The 17,716-nt window shown below is 41.4% G+C and overlaps 1 protein-coding gene across 1 annotated transcript in view; it reads left to right on the top strand.

Annotated features, from left to right (window-relative positions):
* The window catches only part of tmem275a (transmembrane protein 275a), a 52,104-nt gene extending 34,933 nt beyond the window's left edge, over positions 1-17,171 (top strand). The window contains exon 3 of the mRNA XM_048602359.1: positions 16,072-17,171. Within this exon, the coding sequence (XP_048458316.1) occupies positions 16,072-16,698 (627 nt within the window). The 3' untranslated portion in view covers positions 16,699-17,171. The remainder of the gene's footprint in view (positions 1-16,071) is intronic.
* The last annotated feature ends 545 nt before the right edge of the window (positions 17,172-17,716 follow it).

The raw sequence follows: 17,716 nt of genomic DNA, 5'->3' as shown, positions 1-17,716 counted from the left end.
TCTGGTTTGGCACACATCATTCAGATCCTTTATTGTTACATATGTGTTCTTCTAGAGTCTATTTGCAGTGATTAAATATCTGGTGTCTGCATTTTCTACATCAAAATGCTACCTCCAATGAAACCCCAATATTCCTGCTAAGACTAAGATGTAGATGTTCAGGACTAGGGATCAGTCTTGTCGGTTTAATTCCAACCCCAGAAAATAATCATTACTTTTTATTTTGAAGTTGTTAATCTGTTACAGCAAAACACCTTAATATAGATGTTTTTAATATGATTAAAAAACTTCCAAGGCACTTTACAAGTGCATATTGAGACAAAAATTGACACTGAGCAGTGAGCTAAGAAGGAGCCAACAAGACCAACGACCAAAAGCTTATTCAAAGGGATAGGTTGTAAGCAAGAGTGCTAGAGGAGATGAGAGAGATTGACAAGTTTAGGAGGAAATTCCAGACCTCACAGCTCACAAAAGTCCTTTGACATCATTGACCTCAAATGATTAATAATTGCATAATGGTTGTTTTACATCTCTTTTCCTCAAGTTTGCAACAAATAAATTTACAATTAATTCTGTTCTGAGAATCTTTGCATTAATCATTCATTTTATGTATTTGTAATTTATGCTTAGAAAATAGAAAAACGTTCTGTAGAGAAATGTGTTTGCATAGTAATGCTAAGCAGGCTTAGCTCAATTCCTTGGCTCATGCAATGCCACAGGCCACTACCTTCGCAATCTGCATGGTTTTCCTCAATTCTAGCCCTTGAGGAAATCAAGGCAAGTCTATGTAATAGAATTGTCATAACACAAATCTCTCTCCCTTTATGTACAGTGATACCTTCTCCTGGAAGTCATAAAAGTTTGACAAAAGGAATTGAATAATCTGTGACTCACCCCCCTATTCCTTTCAAGAGTTTAATAGCTTTAAAACTGTTGAGTGTTTGGCCCACAATTTATAGAAATCAGAAAATTAGGAAGAATAAAATGGCTTCTATATCCAATCCTCCACTCCATATTCTTATCAAATGTAAAAGCAGTTATACAATGTTGTAAACTGTCTGAAAGGGTTAATTGAGGAATGTTTATATGATTCTGTCCACTGATACATAAGTTGCAATCTCTGGAAAGAGCCAACCAGTCTGCAGTATGCTTCAGCCATCTCCAGTTTGCAGTTAATCTATGTAGTCTGTACCCATGTAGTTTAGACTTGACTTCTACCTTATAGAAGATAATAATATCTCTGACTAAGTGTTAGGGTCGTTACCTAGTCTTATACTATTCTAAAGTGCTATCCTCCTACCATGTAATAAACCATTCTTGCTACTCAAGAGTGTGTCTCTTCTTCCAAGACATCTACGTGGTCACCTTTGCAGTTTAGGGTGCCTTCAACTAGTACTAGAAGGGGGATAATGACAAGATCTTTATACATCTTTAAGGTGGAAATTTAGCACAACTACCGTTTACTACAAGGTGTCAGCTACAGGTATCTCTTACAACAGGAGGCTTGCAAACATTTCCCTTTAATCTCAGCAAGAAACACTTAAACAGGAAGCCAAATATTTAACAGTGCGCAGTTTTATATTGTGGATTTTTGAGCATGCCAGGAACTGAGTTTGGACAAGCTCAATGGATTGAAAGTCATAAATATCAAATAATAGAAGGTATTCTTTTACTGTCAGTCTGGATTATGGTTTTGCTTCAGCTAATTTATAATAATATACAATAGCTCTTTGAAGTAGTCTAGTTTACATCAATGAAACTTTAACCACAAAGATAATTAATCAATGATTAATTTTAAAAAGTGGAGTTCCATCAAGTGTACCTTTCAAAAATCATTTGCATTTTCTCTTTGAGTTCATAATATTTCTGGCCACGAGAGAGAGACAAGACATATGTTCCCAACATGCAACTATTCTGATTAAAAGGTATCTTTTTTGATGCAGTCCTCAGTGTTACATCCTCTCTCATAGGTGATTATTTCTTCTTTCTCCTTTGTAACATAGCTGAATTGAAATTCACCATGTGGTATCACAGATGTGAGCCTGACTTACGAGCACTCGATTTCAGAGTCAGCAATGAAGTGCTGATACACACTGCAGACCTGGTCAAAAGCTGCCCACAGAGATCAAGCAATTATTGGGGCATGAATTTCCATTTTCCTCATATCAATTTAAATCTCATGCCGAGCCAAGTGGATCTCTAGGTGTCCATCAGCAATGACATTCAGCACCATTTGCTACTCCTCAGATACTGAAGCAGTCTGTGTTCTTATGCAGCAAGATCTTGACAGTATACAGCTTGGCTGATAAATGGAAAGTTACACTCATGCCAGACAAGTGCCAGGCAATGATCATCTCCAATGAGAGAATCTAAGTATTGGTCCTTGATGTTTTATCACTGAATCCCCACTATCAACGTTCTGGATATTACCATTGATCAGAAACTGAACCGAACTAGTTATGTAAAAACTGAGATGGCAAGACCAGCTCAGATGCTGGTGATTCTGTAAGATGACTCACCTACTGAATCCTCCAACCTGTTCACATATTTACAAGGTACAAGCAAAGAATGTGACAATGAGATGAAATATTCCCTACTTGCCTGGATGGATGCAACACCAGCAACATTCAAGAAGTTCAAAACCATGCAGGACAAAGCGGCTAGCTTGATTGTCACTTCATCCACCATTTTAAACATTCACTCCCTCCATCATTGACACTCAGTGTGTATGATCTCGACAGGTTGGGTGAGTGGGCAAATCAATGGCAGATGCAATATAATTTGGATGAATGTGAAGTTATTCACTTCAGAAGTAAAAACAAGAAGACAGATTACTACCTGAATGGCTGTAAATTGGGAGAGGGGAGTGTGCAGTGGGACCTGGGTCTCCTTGTGCACCAGTCACTGAAAGTAAACATGCAGGTGTAGCAGTCAGTAAAGAAGGCAAATGGTATGTTGGCCTTCATTACTAGAGGTTTCGAGTACAGGAGCAGGGCTGTGTTGTTGCAGTTATACCAGCCTTTGGTGAGACCACAACTGGAATATTGTGTGCAATTTTGGTCTCCTGTTCTGAGGAAGGATGCTCTTGCCCTCGAGGGAGTGCAGCAAAGGTTTACCAGGACATTCCAGGGATGGCGGGTCTGACATATGAGGAGAGATTGACTTGGTTGGAACTGTTTTTGCTAGAGTCAGACAAATGAGGAGGGATCTCATGGAGACTTATAAAATTCTAACAGGACTAGACTGTGTAATTACAGGGAAGATGTTTCTGATGATGGGTGTGTCCAGAACCAGGGGTCACAGTATGAGGATTCAGGGAAGACAACTTAGGACGGAGATGAGGAGACATTTCTTCACCCAAAAGTGGTGAGCCTGTGGAATTCATTACCACAGGTAGTAGATAATGCCAAATCATTGAATGTATTCGAAAGGTGACTAGATATATCACTTGGGGTGAATGAGATCAAAGGTTATGGCGAGAAAGCAGAATTAGGCTATTGAGTTGGACAAGCAGCCATGATCGTGAAGATTAGCAGAGCAGGTTTGAAGGGCCGAACGGTCTCCTCCTGCTCCTATCTTCTATGTTTCTATGTTTGTATGTTTCTATCTACACGGTGCACAATTCATCAAAGCTCTTTGACACCTTCCAACTGCTTGATTTCCACCAAATATCTTGTCCTTCTAGATGGATAAAAAAATGAAGAAATGGAGATGCTAGAGATCAAACGAAAACAGAAATTGCTGAAGAAACTCAGCAGCATCTGTGGAGAGAAAATTGAGTTAATGTTTTGAGCCCTGTGACCCTTCTTCAGAATGATCACGGTACTAGAAGTGTTAACTCTGATTGCTCTCCACAGATGCTGCCAGACCTCCTAGGTGGAAGTGGTTGTGGGTTCGGAAGATAAATTCACCAAAACTCCCTCAAAAACACTTTCCAAATCCACAGTGACTAGCATCTGAAAGGTCAAGGGCAACAGATACAAGGGAACACCACCAGCTGTAATTCCCACCACGCCACACGCCATGTTGACTTGGAAATATAGTCACTGTTCCTTCAGTGTCATTGACTGAAAATCCTGGAACTCTGTCCCTAATGGAATTTTGAGACTACCTACAGCATGTGTTCTGGTTATTAAAAGACAACAAATGTGTAGAAGGACTAAAGCAGGTTTATAGAATTCGTTGTTGAGCCAAGTACCTTGTTATCCTCAATTAAAAATTAGCCCAGCGGTAGTGAGCAAATTCTGCTTACAGTGCTACAGTTTGCTACATGTAATGTCTCAGGTTGCAAACATGTTCACAAGTGCTTTCGCTACATAATTTCTCACATTAACACCTTAAAAAAATCTGAATATGCTGTGAAAGATACCATGATTTCTCTGCATGTAGTGAGTTGCAGAGTAATTTTGGCACCTTGTAATAACTGATTATCACTACTACTAGATAGACTGTAGCTCTCAATGGTGGCTGATACATGCACTCTGTGGCAAGGATTCATGAGAGTGCCGGTGAGGGGAGAGCTTGGGAGAGAGCTGGCGACGGCTGTGGAGAGGTCTGGTGAGTGCTTGGGGCAAAAGACAGAGTGGACCAGAGGTGGACAGATGACTCAGCTCAGGAGAAAGCCTGGGTTGGAGCAATGGAGAAAACCGATCAATGCAGACAGTAGGTGAGGGCTCAGAACAATAATGGTAGGGCACCAGCAGTGTACAGGACACACCAGAGAGAGTGTCTGTCTGAGCAAGCCATATCACCATTTGTGCAGATGCAACTGACATTGGCTGGCAATAGTACGTTAGTGATGTTATACACTTTCTGAAAGATAGGAATTACATGCATTTGGAAAGGCAAGGATTGATTATGGATAGTCAGCATGGTTTTGTGTGAGGGAAATCATGTCTCACAAACTTGGTTGAGTTTCTTGAGGAAGTAACCAAAAGAATTCATGAGGGTAGAGCAGTAGACGTTGTTTACGTGAACTTCAGTAAAGCCTTTGACAAGGTTCCAACTAATTACTAAAGTTAGATTACATGAGATTCAGGGTGAGCTTGCCAGTTGGATGCACAATTGGCTTCACGGTAGAAGACAAAGAATGGTGGTGGAGTGTTGTTTTTTGGACTGAAGGCCTGGGACCAGTGGTGTGCCACAGGGATCGATACTGGGTCCATTTTTGTTTGTCATTTATAGAAATAATTTGGATGAAAATATAGGAGGCATGGTCAGTAAGTTTGCAGATGTCAGCAAAATTGATGGTACAATAGGCAGTGAAAAAGGTTATCTAAGTTTATAAAGAGATCTTTGAGCACTGTGTGCAGTTCTGATTGCCCTGTTAATGAAAGGATATTATTAAACCGGAAAGGGTTCAGAAAAGATTTACCAGGATGCTGCCGGGAATGCAGGTTTTGAGATATAAAAATAATCTGGAAAAACTGGGACTTTATTGACTAGAGCACAGGAGGTTGAGGTATATAAAATTATGAGGGACACGGCTAGGGTGAATAGCAAGGGATTTTTCGCCTAGGATGGGGGAGTTCAAAACTAGGGAACATATTTTTAAGGTGAGAGGAGACAGGTTTAAAAAGGACATCAGGGCAACTTTTTTACACAGAGAGTGGTTCATGTCTGGAATGAACTGCCTGAAGAAGTGGTGGATGCAGGTACAGTTACAACATTTAAAATGCATTTGGATAAGTACATGAATAGGAAAAGTTTGGAGGGACATGGGCCAAGCGCAGGTGGGTGGGACTAGTTTAGTTTGTGAACATGGTCAACGAGGACTTGTTGGACCAAAGGGTCTATTTTCATGTTGTATAACTCTATGACTCTAATTGGGTCAATGGGCTGAGGTATGGCAGACAGAGTTTAATTTGGATAAATGTGAGGTTTTGCATTTTGATAAAATAAACAAGGGCAGGACTTGTACAATTGATGGTAGTGCCCTGGGTAGTGTTGTAGAACAAGGAGACCTAAGGGTTCAGGTACACAATTCTTTGAAATTTTTGTCACAGGTAGACAGGGTGGTTAAGAAGATATTTAGCACACTTGCCTTCATTGCTCAGACCTTTGAACATTGAAGTCAGGACGTCATGTTAAGGTTGTACAGGATGTTGGTGAGGCCTCTTCTGGAGTACTGTAAGCATTTCTGGTCGCCCTGCTTTAGGAAGGATTTTATCAAATTGGAAAGGGTTCAGAAAAGATTTACCAGGATGTTGTAGGGAACGGAGGGTTTGAGTGATAAAAATAGGCTGGTTAGCCTAGGACTTTTTTCACTGAAGCGTAGAAGGTTGAGGGGTGACCTTATAGCGGTTTATGAAATGATGAAGGGCATAGATAAAGCGAATAGCATGGGTCTTTTACCTAGGTTGGGGAAGTTCAAAACTAGGGGACATATCTTTAAGGTGAGAGGAGACAGGTTTAAAAGGGACATGGGGAGCAACTTTTTTATACAGAGAGTGGAATGAACTGCCAGAGGAAGTGGTGCATGGAGGTATGGTTACAACATTTAAAAGACATTTGGATAAGTCCATGAATAGTAAAGGTTTGGAGGGATTTGGGCCAAATCCAGGCAAGTGGGACTAGTTTAGTTTGGGAACATGGCTGGTGTGGACTAGTTGGGCCAAAGGGTCTGTTTCCATGCTGTATAAATTTATGACTCTATGACTATGACTATATGGTGGATTTATTGTGAGTCAAGTGCATGTGCACAACTGTTTGTAAAGTCAGTTCTGGAGAAGGGTTACTGGACTCAAAACATCAACTGTTTTCTCTTCACAGATGTTGACAAAGGTACTGAGTTTCTCCAGAAATTTCAGTTTCTGTTTGTTTCAGAGTCCCCAGCATCCAACGTTCTTTGCTTTATTCTTATTTGTGAGACTTGATGTCATGATTTACATTATTATTAAAAACCCAGTTACATCTCATTTGATAAGATTTAAATTTTAAAAATTAGACAAACATTACAAGTATTCAGGTTTTTAAAAATTCTAGTGATTTCCAATTGAGTGTATTTTTTGGGGGAGACTTCAATAGAACATCCTTTGGAGAGACATCGAATCACTGACAATAAGTTTGTGATTTTCATGTTTAACTGCACAAATGCTGACTCTTAAAGTTGTTGTCAGTTTTACACTGTAATGTTGGTGAACGATAAAAACTTTTCTATAATTACTGCTGCAAGATCCATGTGATTGTGCTATGAAGCATCATGGTGATACATAAAGGAGTGAAAATGGACAGGCTCTCTGAAAATGGTAAAGACTTTGACCATTTGAGGATGAGACGGTTAACCTTGAAGTTCAGAAACAATGAACTAATTGAAATTCTGACTCTTTTTGGAAAACGTTGATAACTGAACAATACTTCAGGTTAACTGCAATGTTTCTTATTATGCACTTGTGAGATGTGGGCATCGCTGGCTGGCCAGTATTTGTTGCCCATCTCTACTTGCCCTTGAGAAGGTGGTGTGAGCTGCCTACTTGAATCGCTACTGTTAATTGACCCGCAATGCTGTTAGGGAGGAAATTCCAGGATTCTGACCCAGTGACAGCAAAGGAACAGCAATATATTCCCAAGTCAGGATGGTGAGTGGCCTGGAGGTGAACTTGCAGATGGTGGCATTCCTATGTATCTGCTGCTCTTGTCCTTCTGGATAGAAGCGGCCATGAGTTCAGAAGGTGCTATCTGAATTTCTGCAGTGCATTTTGTAAATAGTACACACTGCTGCTACTGATTGTTAGTGGTGGAGGGAGTGGATGCTTGTGGATGTGGTGCTAATCAAGCTGGCTGCTTTGTCCTGGATGGTATCAAGCTTGTTGATTATTGTTGGAGCTGCACCCATCAGGCAAGTTGGGAAATATTCCATTGCATTCTTGACTTGTGCCTTGCAAATGGTTAACAAGATGTAGGGAGTCAGGAGGTGAGTAGCCTCTTGTAGCCACTGTATTTATGTGGCAAGTCCAGTTGAATTCTAGTCAACAGTAACCCCAAGGATGTTGATAGTGGAGTATTCAGTGATGGTAACCATTGAATGACAAGGGGTGGCAATTAGATTGTCACTTACTGGTCATTGCCTGGCATTTGTGTGGCATGAATGTTACTAACCATTTTATAGGCCCAAGCCTGGATATTGTCCAGATCTTGTTGCATTTGAACAAGGACTTCTTCAGTATCTGAGGCTTTGCAAATGGTGCCGAACATTGTTCAATCATTGGTAAACATTCCTACTTCTGACCTTATGAAGGGGAGAGGTCATTTACAAAGTAGCTGAAGATGGTTGGGCCTAGGACATAACCCTGAGGAACTCCTGCAGAGATGTCCTGGAGCTGAGATGACTCACCTCCAACAACCACAACCATCTTTCTATATATCAGATATGACTCCAGTTGTTCCCTGATACCCATTGATTCCAGTTTTGCTAGGGCTCCTTGATGCTACACAAATGCGACCTTGATTTCAAGGACTGTTACTCTCACCTCACTTCGGGAATTCAGCTCTTTTGTCTATGTTTTAACCAAAGCTGAAATGAGGTCAGGAGCTGAGTGGCCCTGGCAGAGCCCAAACTGCATGTCAGTGCGTAGGTTATTACTGAGCAAGTGCTTGATAGCATTGTCGCTTTACTGATGATTGCGAGTAGACTAGATTTGTCCTGATTTTTGTATACAGGACATTTCTGGGCAATTTTCCACATTGTCAGGTAGATGCCAGTGTTATAACTGTATGGAAGAACTTGGCTAGTGGAGTGGCAAGTTCAAAAGCACAAGGTTTCAATACTATTGCTGGAATGCTGTCAGGGCCCATAGCCTTTGCAATATCCAGTGTCTCCAACCATTTCTTGATATCACGTGGAGTGAATGGAATTGGCTGATTACTGGTTTCCATGATGCTGGGCACTCTGGAGGAGGCTGAGATGGATCATCCACTCAGCACTTCTGGCTGAAGATTGCTGCGAATGCTTCAGCCTTCTCTAAGAACCATGATCAGTTCTTATCAAGAATAGAAGGAACATTAACAGCTGAACATGAACAAACTATAAGCAAAGTGCTGATAACTGTGCAGGAAATCACATAGGGCTGAATCTTACATTGTTTTGGCCAAGTCTGAGATGTGTTGAATTTTTTTGAGAGTTTGTCTCTGCAAAGCCTAACAAGTTATCTCACTGTTTCTGACCAAACTCACTACATGGATCATCTACTTCGCCATTAAGGCGCCTCTCATGTCGATTTCCAATATATCTTAACATGTGCTGTTCACTGAACAATTCACCATGCAGAGGATATCTGCCGAAACACCAGCAGCCTTTTTGTCTGCACATTCCATAAATGTCACAGAGCACCTAAATGAACATTGGCCTTCCAAAGCAGCCCTGCTCAGCTGTGCACAGGGTCAGAAGATGTCAGAGAAGGCAAGAGAACACTATGATTCTCTGATGGAGACTGAGCCTTCCCAGATGTCCAGCAGAGGAAACTGTGTCACCTTACGCTGCTAGCCTGGTCTGAGGTTACCACCTGGATCAATGCAGTCTCCAGGCAGTGGAGGAATGGCCAGAAATGCAACAAAAAATTCAATGACCTTCTTTGCCCTAGCAGATTAAGTGCACACTCTTTTCTCTGCAGGTCACACACACTCTATCTCTGCCACTGCATCCATCACCCACCAAGTCTCTTGCTGTACCATTCTCACGGTTGCCTGCTGTATTTTCCATCACTTGCCCTCCCTCCACTTTAGCCTCTCACACCACTAACCTTGCATAATGCTCCATGTACCCTCCTCAGGCCATCAGAACACCACATTTCTTTCTCCAATATGCACCAGCACTAACAGCCATCCCACTCACTGTAATCTCACTCATTGCCTCATTTCTTTCTTATTGCAGGTGAAGAAAGCCCATAACAGGACAGAGAGAGCCAATACAGTTTGGGCTGCCTGTGTCCTCATCCCCAACATGGAGTGAATTCTGGCACTGCAGGAGTATCCTTACATGTTTCAGGAGGCTGAAAGACCAAGCTAAATATGTGTGAAATGTCAGGCAAACAGCAGGCTATTAACTACATCTTCAACTGAGGGCCAGGTGCATGACAGTGTGATTTGGACACTATAAGAAAGGACCATATTGAAGTGTGGTAACTGCAGTCAGGTGAAGTTGAGCAGTGACCAGTAATCTCCAGATTCAGTCCTACAAGCATCACTGATAATGACCAGTCATGTGGGTGATGTAAGTTTCAATCAAGTCATGAAGGAGTTTGTAATGTGATTTTGTTGACTGAATAAACCATGCAATTTACAGTTGAGCAAAACCCTCTTTATCATGTGCACTTTGTTCTTGTAATTCTGAGGTCTAAGAATCACAATGAGGATAAAGAAAGAGGAATCTCTTACACAACAGCAGTGGGAAGATAGATGTCATGGTTCATGTTGTCAAACCATCAATCAATGTTAACAAGGTTCCCCTATTTGCCAGCTCCACTACCACCAGCAATCAGTCATGTGATGCTGAAATCAACACACCCAATTGTAAAAGCTGGAAAGACAGTGAAGCAACAACCCAAGAACATCAGATTGCAAACCTACCTAGTTTGTATCCTCAGTGCACTCCTCCACCATGGTGAGACCTGGACAACAGTTAAAGCTGAGCAGTTTCCACCTTTGCTGTCTCAGATGTAATCTCAGCATCTCTTGGCAAAACGTCCTGCTAGTTCATTCAGCTTTCGCATATTCTAACCCAATAACATTTGCGCTGACCCTGCCCTGTTCATCAGAGTAAGCGTTCCTTAAAAATTTTGTCCTATGATCTCAGCCTAAGCAAGGGACTAATTTAGCTCTGTTCTGAAGACTTGCAGCAAATACATCCTCGATGCATGATCAGACAACTCACTCCCCAGGTTCACAATTGTCTGAGGAAAGAAAGAACTCCTGGTATCTAACCTTCTTCTTTAAACTGATAGGCATGAACCTTCATGAATGCACCAAACTGAAATATTTTTTCAAAATGTAAACAGTTTAGTTCCTCCATTGTTTGTGACTTTAAGAAATCCCAGAGAGATTTTACATTTCTACAGTAAATAATCAGATATGGTAACAAATGTGTATTAAAGTGGATGCTATATTTATAACTTTTCATTGCACCTTTTCTAAAGGTTTTACAGAACCTACCATCCAAGAGGACTGAAATGGGTGCAGTGTTCAGTCTGAGATTTAACTAAGGCTTTATTTGGGCTCCTGGGCTAATATGATACAGTTACTTATATTAGTTTAGTTATTGGATTTCCTTAGTTTCAATCTCTCTGCTGCAAGCAGCTTTGCTCAGCTGAATAGGTCAATGGGGAATTTGTGCTTGTGCTCCTATTGATCTCATACTTGAGCTGGCCAGATTGAAATGGACATCTGATCTTATTTCCATTATTCTGTGGACATGACCTGCCTTCTTATTGTGTCTGCCACCTTCTCTTGATGCCTTCCCTAGCAGCATTGGCTGAGATCAGAAAACAAAATCGAGTGCTTCTCATGGAAGAGAACAGTTCATTACAATTAATACTGGTGATCGTTACATAGGATGATAAATGGACTTTGTAGGGAGGAAAAGGATTCGTGGTGTTCCTGATTCCCCAGTGATATATTTTCAAATAAACAAGATTGTAGGAAGCATATGAATACAGCAGTAGAGACCACAAAGGGAAGTGATTTTGGAAGATGAGGGTAGGAGCATGATGGCTGAAATATCAACTTTTGATGGTATAGTGAAGAAAATATGAGAAAAGAAGGCTCACTGGAGTGATGGAAAATGAGGATGTAGAATGAAATTTCCATCTGGAAAAGTTTCGCCAGTAAAGTAGGATGAGAAGCTTAAAATCCATTCACTGGGAACGCCACACAATGAACTGAGGCAGAATTTATGCTGTATTGCAATACTATAGCACTAAATATCCTATTGTGAGATAACAAGGTGTAGAGCTGGATGAACACAGCAGGCCAATCAGCATCAGAGGAGCAGGAAGGCTGACGTTTCGGGCCTAGACCCATCTAGGTCTTTGACCTTCCCTGCACAAAACCATGCTGCCTATCACTAATAAGCCCATTTTCTTCCAAATGTAAATGGATCCTATCCCTCAGTATTTTCTCCGCCAGCTGCCCCACCACTGACGTAAGGCTCACCGGTCTATAATTACCTGGATTATCCTTGCTACGCTTCTTAAACAAGGGGACAACATTAGCAATTCTCCAGTCCTCCAGGACCTCGCCTCAATTTTTGCAGCAGCAGCGGGAGCGGTGAGAGCGAGGACCAGAGGGCTGCCGGGAAGGTAAGTTCTTCATTTCGGCAGCGGAGCTGAGTGGGAGCTGGAGGAACACAGCAGATCAGGCAGCATCAGAGGAGTAGGAAAGTTGACGTTTCAGCTCAGGTCCTTTGAACAAGCATTGACCTCAATGATGGATGCACCTTGATCTCTCTTGTTTCCCTGGGGGATCTACAGAGATAGACCAGCAGAGTTCACCTCCACTGACCCTTCCTCTCACCCCAAACCCCATGGAAGTTTGGGTTCAATGTAATGATTAAGGTTACTGATATACAATTTTATTATAAGCATAGATATTATCACATCATTCAAATCCAAATGACATGTTAATACTTGGAGGATGCTCTCCATTATACTTTGAAAGATGGTGCAAGCCAAAGATACTCCAAAGGACAAGTGAGGGTACTCACACAGTCCTTTGAGTGTATTTATGGTAACATACTTCTTGGAAGGCACCTCAAGATCCAGGCATAACTCATATTCAACTTAGAAAATATATGACCCCCACCCAGCTTTTCACTCAAGTCTTCTATGCATTGCAAAAGGTATATGTCTAAGCAGCAAAATCTGTCAACTCATGACCCCACAGAGATGGATCAGGTTTTAAAACTGGAACTATTGGCATGGCCCATTCAGCAAATTGCACCCGGCATATGATGCCAAGTTCCTCTAGAAGTTCCAATTCAGCCCCTACTTTGGCACATAGTGTATTGGGGGCTGATCATGTTTTGAAGTATTTAGATCAGGCCTCTGGCTCTACATAGATTTGGCCCTGGCACCTTTTTATCTTTTTGAGGCCCTCTTGGAACACTTTGGGATACTTCCCAATGACTTCATATAGATTTCCACCACCCCTTTTAAAGACCTCCTACCAATCTAAGTGGATTTTCTGCAGCCAGTCCTTTCCTAAAAGGTTGAGACCTGGCTCTTGCACCACCATTAAAGTGAGTAGGACTGTCTGTTGCCCCTGCATAACTGGGATTGCAATGATCCGATAATACATAAGGGTTCCCCAGTGCACGTGACCAATCTAGCAGGCTTAATGGCAAGATCCTCCAGAGTTTCCGAAAGGTTTGCTCCTCAACAATAGATGCAGCAATCTGTGGTGTCTACCTCCATGTCTAGCGGATGACCATTTGTCTGAAGTTTAGTGTTAGTTGGGACCACTTTGGGAGCTGTGATGTAATTTAGCTGTATCAATTCCTCATCCTCAGGCTGATTTATTTGCAAAGCTCTGTCTTGAGGTGACTTTGCCCTTTGTCCTGGGAGATACGCGTTTCGCCTGTTTCCATAGCCTTGTCTGGAGTGAATCCTGTGACTATGAGTGCGGCATAGACAGTCTTGCTCCTCACAGTATTGCGGATAAACTTTTCACCCAGTCTGGAAACTTGCAGCCTCCGACTCCAATCCACTTCCTTAACAACCAACAGGAGCCTCGAGAATTATCTGCTGGGAACTCAGCTCTCTGGTAAAGGAATACTCAAGGCTGAGGATGGTACTGTCTATGGATCCTGATTCTTTTCAGACTTTGCTGTGCATTTTTGTGGGAAAGGGCCAGTTCTATGGCTTTGTTGCAGTCCAGATCTGGTTCAGTCAGTAACTTTCTTTGGGTTGCAATATTATTAATTCCACAAACTAACCAATCGCTTAATCTTTCCTGAAGTGCTGACCCACACTCTCAGTGTTCCACCAATTTCCACAGTCTCATCAAGAATTCAGTGACTGGTTCCCCAGGACATCTATTTGCTGTTTTAAACCGGCAATATAACGGATGGTCATAATTGTCTGCTACCCTATTTATGAGTTTGCCAGATGATTTTGACTACAGAGTTGCAGGGTAGGTTAAACCTTTTACAATGCTGAAAGTTGGGGCTCCACAAGTGGTCAGGAGAATGAATTTTTGTCAGAGAACCATTTCTACCCCATTTGCCCAAAAAATAGTATCTCATTTTGGCGTACATGTGCTAATCCTTCTCACCCATGTCAGAAGGTTCCAATTTCCAACACTATCCTACTGGGTCGAAAGCTTTTCTTGACTCTCATTGCCAATGTGATGACTCAGGAAGCCCGAACAGAAAAAGGAACATAATTTATTGTTGAATGCCAAAATGGAGCCACTAGTCGTAGCATACATAGGCTCGTCCCAGAATGGGACAGGTAGGTCTGTAGACTCACGCCTGGGCCTGCTTTATCTTTTTGTCCCCCATCAGTAAATTACCAATGTGGCCAATTTAATAACAAAACCAAGTTGCTAGAAAAGCTCAACTGGTCTGGCAGCATCTGTGAAGGAAAAAACAGAGTTAATGTTTCGGGTCCGGTGACCCTTCCTTTATTTGTTTCCTGATTTTTGTTTAACTAGTAAACATCACCAGTAAATCAACCATGTAGCTAATTGAATATTTACATGCAAAGCCCTTTAGAACAATGTAAACCATGAGAAGATGAGGGGGAGGTAGGGAGAGCGGGAAGGGACAAAATCAAAATGGATAGGGTCCATTTTTTAATACCTGGAAGTGCTATCACACACAGCCAAATTTTCTTTTACCAAGGAGTTGGATGGGGAGATAAAGCACTCTAACTCCTGCAGAGAACAGTTCTCTCTAAAATGGGTCTGCTTTTTTCTCTTTATATCTGGAGGTGTTCTTTTCTAATGATTAACTACCACCAGTAAATCACCCATGTTGCCAAATAGAAAGTTATATGCAAAGCCCATGCAAACCAGCAAAACTGAAGAGAAGCTAGGGAGGCATCTGCCTTTCCTTTATTTTAGGGACCATGGGTCTGCTTTGTTTATTCTTTCCCAAATCACTTGTGATTAATTCTATTCTTTTTTAATCCTGTTCAGAGATATTATTATACACCAATGGAGCAGGTGGGACTTGAACCCAGGCTTCCTGGTTGAGAGGTGGGGACACCACAAGAGGGTCCATATGTCTGTTTTAATCTTTTTCTCCAAATTACCCCTGGTCAATTTATTATTTTGCTTTTTACAGTGAGACAGAAAATTAAGACATTTTTATGAATAAAGTTTATTATTGTACTTTTTCCTTTTCTTTCTATGACCAGGAAAACACCCATGTGGCCAATTGAATATTTGCAAGCAAAGCCTGTTAAGGCCAATGCTACCATCAAAAACTGAGAGGGTGGGGGTAGTGGGGTGAAAGGGAGGCCACTAAGTCAAAATGGAGTTGAAGGGAGAAATAAAGTACTGTATCAGCTGTGGTGGCCACCTCATTCTAAAGGCTTCAAGAATTGATGGAAACCATGTGCACACTCTCTAATGACATCCGGGCTTGAATGTAATTGTGGAAGCGGGGCAGAGAGCTGGCAGAAATGACCAAAGGGTCTGCTTTTCAAAGGGCTCAGGTGATGAGATCCTACTGGGCAGGCCATTACCCGTTACCAAAGGAACTCATACTGAGTTCCACAGAGAGATTAATTAGTGATTCTCCACGGCCTATCACACGTATCATGCTGTAGTTCACGATTTTGGGAATTTGGTCTTTCACCACACATTCCCTGAGCTTAAATCTTCTTATTAATCAATTCATCTTTCTGTCACTATTCTTCAATTACTTTTCTTCCAACATTTATATTTACTTTCTTTTTCAATGTGCATCAAAGAACTTTATTTTTGATCATATCTAAGTTTTTATAAGTATACTTAATAAACATGGGGGGTTGACAGAATGTACCCTGTTTCCGATGATTGTAAATTGAACAGCTTTCAGTTCAGATGAGCCTGGATCTGTTAATTAGCTGATGCATATGCTTTCTGTTTTCACAGCTAAGGCAATTAAACGCCATTTTAACGTGTGACTTGGAGTGGGAATGGTTTAGCACACTCACAATCAAAAGTATGATGTTCACTGAGAAGACTAACACTGCCGTACCTCAGAAGCCTGGACAGAAGAAGACAAGGCCTCAGGGTCTTCCATCTCCAGCTCTTTGTTGTGCCTGTGGCCTCTGCATCATGTTGGCAGGAATTAACATAACTCTTGTAGGAGCCTTTGCATTTGGTACCTTCTTACCAGTGAACAATCCCCCTATCATCATTGGGCCCATCTTGCTGGTGGTTGCCTTCGCCTTCTTCGCAGCCTGTTGCATCTGCAGTCGGAGACCTCCAGCTCACGGCCAGAGGAAGTCCAAACCTGGATCCAACATTGGCATCATTAAGCCAGGCCATGCCACATTTGAGATTGAGACCAGTGAGCATACAGTGCAAGACACGACTGCAGTCCAGCTCAGCCCCACAAACTCACCAGTGTCTTCTAAGAAATCCACCCCAGTCCATGAAAACTCAAAGACATGCAAACTATTTACAATGGATGCCAACAATCCCGGAGCCAAGTATACAGCTGGCGCTGAGGCAATACAACTGAACCTTCCCCGGGACTTGGGCTCATCATCATAGAACTGGCTTGAGCTCTGAGTGCAAAACTACCCTTACTGTACAATGTCATGGCAAAGTCTCCTGAACTGTCCACCAGCAGAAACTTGTGGTTAAGTTTGAACAACCAATGCTGCAAACTACATTAATCTACCTTTCTGTATGAACTGCAGTCACCTTCATTTTTACAGTTTATGTTATTTGAACAGTGATCTTTTAAATCTCCTGCTGTTTTTTGAGAGCAAAGTGCACATGAGGCAGAACTTATTCTATACAAATGTTTTTTAAGCAGAACTTTGAAATTTGACAACAAAAGCACTGTCTGACTGTAACTTCATTAAGCCCCAAATCACAAGACAGTTGCAAGCATCTGTGCAAAATACAGACACGGTGCGAAGTTAATTGGTTCAGAAGTGTAAAGACCATAAACACTGTACCAAAAGTATTTTGTCATGGTAAAGGGTTTTGTTACCAGACGTGCATTTTTTTTATCATGCCTGCTCCATCCTCAAAAATAATAAATTGGGATGCAGTACAGGGAATATTTGTTTTAATCCAGATATAACTCATTCAGTAAAGTACTTTAAGAAGATTAAATTTACGAACAGAGATGCACATTTTGGCAAAACCCAATTCTCTCCATATACATCAATACTGTTTTTGATCTGCTTCACTGGTTTATGCACTGTATAAATGCTCACATAGTGCTGATGTGATCAAACTGCTAGACCAAGGGAAGAAGTATTAAAGGCAGGAGGAATATGAGAAAACATTTGCTTTATTTTTCTGTTCCCCTTATTAGTTTTGTTAGGGTAACAAAAACAGTTGGAGTTCTGTAAAGGAGGCAGCCTGAGGCAATGTAAACTGTCCAATGTATACAACTGTCCAAAGTAAGACTGTGATATAAACAATGCCACAAATTGGAAAGGAAGTGGAAAACAAGTATTTGGTACCTGCTATTATTAATCAGCTTCAAATTGTAATTATGAGATGTATTTATCATCAACGAGATAAAGGGAGTGTTGTGAAAATGCCAGGAAAT

The sequence above is a fragment of the Rhincodon typus genome, chromosome 10, assembly GCF_021869965.1.
Source record: "Rhincodon typus isolate 14 chromosome 10, sRhiTyp1.1, whole genome shotgun sequence".
NCBI lineage: Eukaryota > Metazoa > Chordata > Chondrichthyes > Orectolobiformes > Rhincodontidae > Rhincodon > Rhincodon typus.
This window is presented reverse-complemented; position numbering and strand designations above follow the sequence as displayed.